The sequence below is a fragment of the Solanum dulcamara genome, chromosome 8 (genome assembly GCF_947179165.1).
Source record: "Solanum dulcamara chromosome 8, daSolDulc1.2, whole genome shotgun sequence".
Classification (NCBI taxonomy): domain Eukaryota; kingdom Viridiplantae; phylum Streptophyta; class Magnoliopsida; order Solanales; family Solanaceae; genus Solanum; species Solanum dulcamara.
In genome coordinates this window covers 46592879-46602573 of record NC_077244.1, presented here as the reverse complement: position 1 = coordinate 46602573, position 9695 = coordinate 46592879, and the positions used below count along the sequence as shown (strand labels likewise).

Sequence of the window (9695 nt, the reverse complement as noted above, 5' to 3'; positions counted from 1 at the left end):
CTTCTTTATATTTTGATACTCCTTACTCCTTAGTCAAAATTGTGGCTCCGCCACTGCATGCCATGTGGTTTGTAGGCTATTAAATAGTGGGAGGTTGACCCAGTATGCACAAAGTTCTCACCCGAAGTATAAAGGTTGTGGCAAAGGTCGTAGGTGATCATCCATTAAAACATGCAACTTGGAGCGCTTACATTATAGAAACTTGTGAGATCAAAAGTTGAACAATCCTGCTGCATACTGCCAGCGCTAATTGAATGGCTTGAAATGAATATCCCATATAAACCACAACAGCAACAGGAGAAATCTATTTCCAGACATTGAGTAACATAAAAAGTTTTATTCATGTGGAGAGCATTTTACAAAGTCGACTTACTAGATTGCAAGTTCAAAGGGAACTAGTAATATATAAGACCATGAACAGAACAGTAGGCACAGATGTAGATTAGAAAGATTTAACAGGGAAACCTACTATTGAAGTTGTACAAGCCATGAACTCCTCTAACACTTCAGTCATATAGAAGATCGAGTTGCTGTCTGTGAAGTTAAAATGTACATTTCACAGCCATGAGTATTAACCCTGACACTAAATGAGCCCACCGTGTTCTCTGAAACAACTTCATGCTGCAAAATCAACATAGGAAATGCGATCAGAGTAAAGTTTTGGAACAATGGATAAAGTTTTGGAATAATGAATATATTTCAAGGACAGAAGATCCACAAGCATAGACAAATGAAGCCAGTATATTGAGTCAAAGAAATGATGCTAACTAATTCAGATGTATCAGCAAAAATATAAGACACAAGAGATCCTGGGGTTTCAATTTGTCAAGAAGAGATGGTAAGCTATATTTCAACCAACAGGAGTTAGCAGTGGTTGATATAAAGCTGGCTATACACCATGCCAACTCACCTTCCACAAGTCTCTCACAGAGACGCTAATAGAGGGTTCTAGTCCAATGACACCCCATTTAGCAGTAATAGTTGCAGCTTTTGAACATCTGTTCCAGAGTACCATAGCCAAACGGTTTCCAGACAATGGACCGGCCCAAACCTGAATATAAAATTAAAAAACAATAATAATAACAGATTGGTAGAGCACAACAAAAGAAAAGAAAAATACATCCAAATGAGTATGCCTAAGATACATACAATAATAATGACAACCATAACCATAACCAGAACCACAACAACAATTATACATTAATGAGTATGCCTAATCCTAATTAGTTGGGGCTATCCTAATCCTTTATTTCCCGTCCAGTCCAATGATCAAATTCATTATTAATAATAATAATACTGACAACAAACGGAACTATTTTTGGACAAATCCTACATGATAATTGATATCGTGCAAGCAAACACCATGTTGGCTAATTGGTTCAACATGTGGGCAGTAAAATCTCATAGTGGCTGTGTTGTCACTTGAATAACATAAGGAACTAGTGACGAACTTAGGCAAACCTATGGTTCTCTACATATAGCACACAATCATCTTTACGATCGTATTGCAAATTCATCTACCCAAGAGAATGGAAGTTCTTTTTACATTGAGAAAATCCCACATCAAAACAAAATTCCAATACGTTGAGAAAAAAGAAATGTACTTTTTAACTGATGGAATAATGAGTCAAACTCAGGGTTATAAGCTGAGGTGATGATAGCATATGGATACATTTCTTGCAGTTAAGTTGCATCTAGGGCTAGGAAAAACTGTAGTAAAAGTTACATATCAGAGGGATGCTTATCCAGGTAAAATAGCAGTTCAATCTTATGCTCAATGGAGAGCTGCTTGAATGCCCTCCAGGTAAAATAGCAGTTCAATCTTATGCCCAATGGAAGGGCTGCTTGAATGCCCTTGAGCTGGTAGGTGCTCCTTTTTTGTATAAGGTAATAATTTATTTAAGAAAGGGAAAAACCGTGCCCATATACAAGAATTACACCAAAAAATAGAAAACCTTACAAAAGACATGGTTTTCTACGAAAGACACCTAATCATCTATACAAATAGAAACCTCATGGGTGCATCAAAAAGAAATAATGAAAAAAGGCTATTCCTTAGTTGTACAAAAGCTCTCCTATATATTCCTCTCTCCAAACTGTCCACATAAGTTCTAGGGGAGCGACATCCCAAGATGATTCTTTAAGCCTGTTTGGCTTATAGCTTATTTAAAACAGCTTATAAGTCAAAAAAATAAATTGAGGTAGCCCAACTTATTTTTTTGGGCTTATAAGTTGCTTTAAATAAGCTTAAACCAAACAGGTCCAATTATTTTTTTGGGCTTATTTTAAGCACAAAATGGCTTTAAGTTGGCCATCCAAACACTCAATAAAGCTGAAATTCAGCAATTTATAAGTCAATCCAAACAGGCTCTTTATCTCATCCTCTCTGTTTATATTCTTTTTTTTTGTTTTTTTGTAATTATTGTTAGCCTTTCTAGAACTCATCTAAGTAAACAGTGCAAAGTTAATGATGCAGAACTCATTTGGTTCATCCTATATTGATGTGACCCATCCGAAAGAAGTATCTTCCAAATAAATGTGAGGATGCATCTACCTCTCTATATACACTGGGTATGCTGTTGTTGTTTATCTACCTCTCTCTATGATCTTTTATTATTTAGGAATTAATAGGTGGGCAACTTATCAATCAAATTCTCATAATCCTTTAAATTATTTTTTCAAGAAAAACAACTGTTCAACAGTAGGGTCACTTTATTTGGGGAAAGCATAGAAGTAAGTCTTGTGTTTAAACTGTGAAAGCCCATACAAGCAGCTCTTCATCATATGCCAGATATTGAAATTAGTAGCTTTCTAAGTGAGTATCTTTTTTTCCTGAAAAAGCAAACGATGCTAACTGTAGATAATGAGAGCGGATAAATGAGAAACAAGGTGCAACTAGACCTGCTGGCAACCATCTGGTCCGGAAGAGTAAACTCTCCTACCCTGAACGCCAAGTGGATCTGTAAAAAGTGAAGAGGTTATCTTTTCATAAATTATTTTGTATCAAAAATTCAAAACCATATGCACACCAAAAATAAAAGGAAAAAATGGGCTGAATCAACCAAATAAGACCCAAAGATACAGAGTATGCCCTCCTCACTTAAAAAAAGGGGGGGTAGAGAATGGGTTATAAAGATAATAAAGCTCTTTACCTTGGTCAACAGCGATAACCTCTTTATTGGAAAGAATTTCTAAAGTTTCAGCAGTGATGTTTCTGACATCACAACCAATTATAAGCGGAGCCTACAAATCGAAACATACAGTCAGTTCATGAAGTAAGAGTATTGAAGCACACAGAGCCAATGTTTCTTTCCATGAATAGACAACATAAACAGACCATTTTTTCCTCACATATGTACCAGAATATGACAAATGTTTGAAAAGCAAGGAGAATAAATAAACTCATGCAGTATGATGGACTAGTAATGACAAATACACATTAAAACTTCCAAACACTATTTTCTCCCTTTTTTTATATGTATAGTGACCACATTCATCTCCCTATTCTTATCCTTATTTATACAAGGGTTACCAAAACTCACACACATACACCATTTAAACCAGCAAGCAATTTCACTGAAGAATGGTTGCATCCGAAATTTGTTGTCGTTAAGGAGATATTGTTTTGAAAAGGGACTGGATACAAAGTAGTCCATCAGACAATCAAAAAGAAAAAATAAGAGAGGAATTTGAAAAATGTAATTATGAGTTGCCTTCATCAGAGCCCAGATGCTAAAATGCCCTTTGTACTCGTGGTAATTCATGCCCCCATTTCCAACTTCTAACATATCAGGATCTGCCAGAAGATACAGAGAGTTAAATTCAGTCTCAATCATGCTTAAAAATCTAAAGAATCAGGATCATCATCTACCATTCCATCCACCGGGTCCAGCATAGGAAGCCCACTTGTTATTGATATCAGCAATGGTTGTCATGCTAAAAAAGTAAATAAATAATATTAGAGCAAAGTAACATTTCAGAAAAAGCAAACAATTAAGTGGTAGGTACAGTAAAAGAGTTGTCTTACTGTTAACTTAAGTTTGCATATTTATAAGTATCCAGCTATGGTTTCGTACTTAGAGTAGAGCTATAATCAAAATCTTCTACGTTTTGAAGGTCATATATACATATATAAATATCTTTGTTTACCATAATGATGTACGATTACAGAACAAATAACAAAAACAAGATGATAAAATTTATCTTGCTTCCTTGTACAATAATCATATAAAGATGCACTAAGTTAGAACCTTGTCCATGTATCATTGATGTCATCTGTTGTACGCCAACTGTTTCCAATTTTTCCTGCCCATTTGGCAGGGTCATCAATGCCCCTGCCAATTTTGAAAACAAAAGCACCAAGAAAGCTCTCAAGATGCTGGTTAAGAACTCCAGTATAAATCAAAGAAAGTATCTCGAAGTTACCAATCACAAAGCGCGAAAAATATAGTTCGCCCAGTAGCATTAAGGGCATCACGCATGGGCGGGTATCTGGAAACAACGTCTTAGTATTCAGATATAATTATACACTTAGAGCCAATTAAGTTAGACCACACTGACTAAGAGTTGAACCTTTTTTGTGGTGGGAGGCCTAGATTGTAGCAGTTGTCGTACTTCAAATAGTCAACACCCTGTGTAGTTGAACAATCAGAATATTAGTTAGCAAATGCAAAGTAAAGCATGATCACACTAAAAGAAATAAATGAAAAGTAATGCCAACACTAACATATTTACCAGTATTCACAAGTAAGAAAACTGTATTACCATGTATAAGAAATGCAATAAACAATATTAACTAGTGATTCAATCAACATATGCAACTGTATAGCGTCTTCTTTATTTACTTTTTGGCTCAAGAAAGGACGTTTATTCCTTGAACTCATATCAATCTTTTTTTGTGTTATGCTCTAAGTCTCTCTGATAACAACCCATTATGCTCTAAGGCTCTTGGATCACAAATGGAAATGGCTATAAAATCAACCAGAAAGAAAAACAAGAAAAAGACAATGAAGAAGCAGCATATATTCTTCGGTTAACATTTGTTACCATATGTACATGTAACTCCACTATGAAATGGTCATTATTGTATTTATCAATAAATTGGGAGATAATTATAAATAATGGGATTGATGAAACAAAAAGGACAAACTAACCCAAGATGCCCAAAGTTCTGCATCATTTTTTTCATGAAACAGCGAACCTGGCCGAACTTGACATGTAAAAACCCTACATGATCAAGTAATCGAACAGTGAGAAACAGGAGAATGAACAAACACTTTATACCAGACAAGAAAATGTATTTTCATCTAAAATTGGCATAGTTGAAAGATAATCAGACCAGGTATTCGGGATATGTCCTACCCAGCATCAGAATAAACACCAAGTTTTAGTCCCTTTGAGTGCACATAATCAGCTAGAGCTTTAATTCCAGAAGGAAAAGTTTTTGGGTCAGGAATCATTTCACCCTGCACAAGGATTGGCAGATGATTAACATCTCACACATCCACAAATGGCTGAATATGAAAGCTGAACAAGAGTTCTTGGCAAAAACCAGCCACAGTCTAAATGAGGAAATCAGTTTGTTCTTTCTGAACCAAAGTTCTAAAGTTATAGGGCACCAAGGCATGAAAAACATTCAGGAATGAAGGCTTCCGGTGGAAGCCAGGAAGAGTCAAGGTGCACGCTAACTGGCCTGGAATCCACCGTCATAAAAAAGGAAGAAAAGAAAGAAAAAATGTTCAGAAACGACATCCTGTCTTAGAAATGTAGACGCACCTTCAAATTTCGTGTCAATCTGGACCAACAATCGTCTACCAAGGAGAAAGCATATCAAAATGTCAAGATTCAAACCTTAAAAGCAAGGGAAATCTAAGTTCTTCACAATCTTACCAATGTTGACATAAGTATAACCCAGGCTAGCCAAACCAGTTGATATGAGTGCATCAGCTGCCAAACAACAATTCCATGTGAGCTAATAAACATTTAACAATTTTAAAACTCCACTCCCACCCCCAAAACAGCATCAGAAAGTAGCATGGTTAAGACTTCCCAAACAGTTGAAGAAACTTCCTTCCCTCCACCCCAAGCAATCCAAATTAATGAAAACCTCCAATCTTGAAGTATTTGCTCCCCAGGACAAGAGTTCAAGATATTGAGTGGAAATCCAAACACGAGAAGTACATAAACTCATTTTAACTAACATGAACCTCTAAGAAAAGGACATCAAATAAACTGCTTATTAATGCACATAACAAATGAAATCTCAAGCACTCACTTGTGGGATTACAGTTGGGTATTCTCAAGCATCTATTGAAACAAGGTGAGAAGCTCGGAGCATTACCTGTTTCCTTGATGACTTTTTCATTTATATTGCAGGCAAAAAAATTCCAGGTACTCCATCTGTTCCACAAATATGATTGATCACATTACTATTAGGTTCCAAGTTTTAACATATCAATATTGTGTACAAGCACAAAGTATTTTCCACAATTGTCAAGGGAAGGCATTGTGGGATTTACTGGGTATGTTGTTGTTGTTTGTCAAGGGAAGGCATATGCAATATACCTAGCATTTTGAAGCCTTAAATATAAACCCAAATCATTGATAGGCAGAGGATAAGGTTAAAAGTAAGGGCAACCAAATAAAGAAACTACATGGATTCAACTAATTCTTGTTATTTCATTTCCTAAACCTTTACTCTTTTTTAAAAAAAAAATAAAAAATCAGCCACATAAAAATAGATGTAAGCTTTGAATTTTCAAATAACAAGTACTTAATAAACATCTGTAAATTGACCATTAGATTAGCTCACGAACAAACTGAATTACAGAGGATAAAAAGATTCAATTTTTATAGAAAAAAGAAACATAAGAAGAAGCATAGAAGCAAGAAGAGTTGAAAATAAGTCACCCCATCTGAGGAGTTCGAGCCAAGCCATTATCAATTTGAAGAAAACCATAGTTGGAAGTATGATAGAGTTGAGAAATGAGTGCGTCTTCAACTTTCAAATAAGGATGAATTGGAAGCACTCTTGCCGTCACTGACATCAAGAATACCGTCAAAGACACAATAGCTGCAGTGGCAAGAATGCCAGTGGACTTTGCCATTATTGAATTTTGGATTTCTGTCCTGAAATTCTTAAAAAACAAAAGTGGAGTTACTTATTTTTTATTTAGAAGAAGAGGAGGAAAAGGTTGAAGAGTTGAATGAATTTTTTTATCAGGGTGAGATGCCAGGTGTTACTTTTTGACAGCCCATATAATTGATATGATCCTATCTAATAACACAATAAATTGCACTAAATAAACATTCCCTCTGATCCAAATTTGGAATATGAGATATCCGAAAATTTTTAAAGACATAAATTAAATATTATTTTTTTAATTATTTTTAAATTATTTTAATTGAAGTAGCTAAAAACTTCATTAAAAATATATATAAAAAATATCTCAACAATTCTCTTGAATTTTAAACAATTAACTTAGAGCTCATTTGGATGGGCTTAAAAAAGTAACTTTTAGGTATGAAGTGTTTTTAGAATTTTGAAGTGCTGAAAGTTATTTTTATAAATAAGCAGTTGAGTGTTTGGATAAAAGTGCTTATGTTGAAAATAAGTGTTTGAATTTTAGGATTAAAAGAATAAAAAGGGTAGTTTGGGAATTTAGTTAAAATATAAGGGATATAAAAGTAATTTCCATGGTTAAACAAAATGGCTTTAAGCACTAGGAAAAATAAGTTAGAAATCCTAACTTTTCATTTTTGACCGACTTTATGGCTTAAAGTTAGCATCAGGCAAACACGTGCAAAAACTGAAAAGGGGCTTTAAGTTGATTTTGACCAACTTAAAGCCAATCCAAACGGGCTCTTATTTTGAACTATAATTTTTTTTTAACAATTTACTTAATTGAACTAGAGAGAGTATAAAATATAATAAAAAGTAATTATAAAGTCCACATTTTATATCTTCTTTAATGATCATTTATATCAAATAAAATTTCTGTTTTTTTTTTCTTCTGGTTTCTTCCTTCTAAAATCAAATGATATATGGTCATGTTGATTATATTCCAAATAATTTTGTTTAAAAATCAAATCTACACGTTTAATTATTCAACCTAATAAACTTGTAAGTTTTTTAAAAGAAATTAGCGTAATATTAAAAGAAAAGGTTGACATATTAAAATAGAGCGACTACATTTCATAATCGCAACAATTACATAAGAGTGAAAAAAACTATTAAATTAAAAAAAAATCCAAACAAACACTCACAATCTTCCAATCAAATCAACATTTCCACTAAATTGTAAGGGAAAACAATACCATATTAAAATGAATCAGTCATACTAACGTAGTGAGCGTTTGCCCCGAAGAAATATTTGGGAACTTATGTTTATTCATACAATTTGTTATTATTTGACAAAAAATTTAAGTTTTCAAATTCTAAAAAGAATAGAATTTGAGAATTTGGAAAATTTTAAAAATTTAAAAATAATCCAATTTTTTTATATTTTATAAAAATATCAATTATTTATTAATTTAAATTAAATATTTATATACCAACTTAATCCATTAATATGATCAACCAAGATTTTATAAAAGAATAGTTGGTATTACCTCCTCCGAAAAAGAATAGTTTGAGTGACAAGTTTTGAAAAAAAGAATAATTTATTTTTAATTCAATTAATGTATTGCTCTTGCCTATAATGTTATTTTGTTGTTGTTGATTGTTATCAATTATGCTATAAGGTTTTTTAACGGAATATGTTCATTATAAAATGATAATACAAACTTATAAGTATTTTTAATAATTTTTAAAACTTACAGGTACAAAATAATATTTTTTAAAATTTCACCAAAGCTTGAGAAAATTTATGACCAAATGCATGATAAATTTCGCCAAAATTTCTTCAAAAAATAACTTGTCAAGAATATTTGAAAACTTGGAGCCAAACGACACCACAATATTGTATGTGCGCGGGGAGATGGGGGGAGGGGGAGGGGGGGAAGAGAGCACCAATCCCACAGAATTTTTATTTACAATTTTTATATTTGTTTAACTCAGTTAAGTGTGCCTGTTAGGATTCGTTTATTAATAAATAGGAAAAACTACCTGGCAGAGCAAACAGTGATATGTATTTAGTGTCTATAGTTACAGTATAAAATATTTATTATATCTTAATATAATTTAATATTAAATAGAAATTTCACTCTTACAACCCATTATACTTATCATAGACGCTTTTTACGGTAGCTAATCCCTATGATTTTCCCCTTCTAATTTATCTCTTTCGTTATCTTAAATCACCAAGATTTTTTTCAAATCTCCTTCCAGATCACTATACATTGCATGATTTCAGCCTTTAAATCGGTATTCTTCTTCTTCAGGTAATTTCTAAATGTATTTTTGGATCAATTTATTTGATAGTTGTATTTGCATAGGTGTATCTATTTCATTCATTTTCTGTAATTTCCGTTGAAGCTTTTGTTATCTCAATTATATAGGTGGAAATTAGTACTTCGAAAAGGTTACACGAGATATAGCCTTATACGATGATTTTTTTTAATGAAGTACCATCTTCTGACTTGTATATCACTCAAGAGCAAGTCAAAATTGCAGGCTCTATTGTTGCAGTAGCAATCGAGATGCAAATAAAGAATTGTAACGATCCCATACCGATGCATCAACTTTATCAAGAACA

At 33.2% G+C, this 9695-nt stretch overlaps 1 protein-coding gene across 1 annotated transcript; it reads right to left on the bottom strand.

Moving 5' to 3' along the window:
* Positions 1–317: 317 nt before the first annotated feature.
* LOC129899169 (alpha-galactosidase 3) lies at positions 318–7218 on the bottom strand. Its single transcript, XM_055974012.1, has 15 exons — positions 6910–7218; positions 6341–6399; positions 5890–5946; positions 5776–5810; positions 5362–5465; positions 5154–5226; positions 4573–4631; positions 4426–4491; positions 4251–4334; positions 3872–3936; positions 3714–3796; positions 3153–3243; positions 2902–2960; positions 911–1051; positions 318–621 (listed from the first exon to the last, which is right to left on the bottom strand). Exons 1-15 carry the CDS (start codon positions 7104–7106, stop codon positions 511–513), a joined length of 1284 nt encoding a protein of 427 aa, XP_055829987.1. The 5' UTR covers positions 7107–7218; the 3' UTR covers positions 318–510.
* Between the last annotated feature and the right edge of the window lie 2477 nt (positions 7219–9695).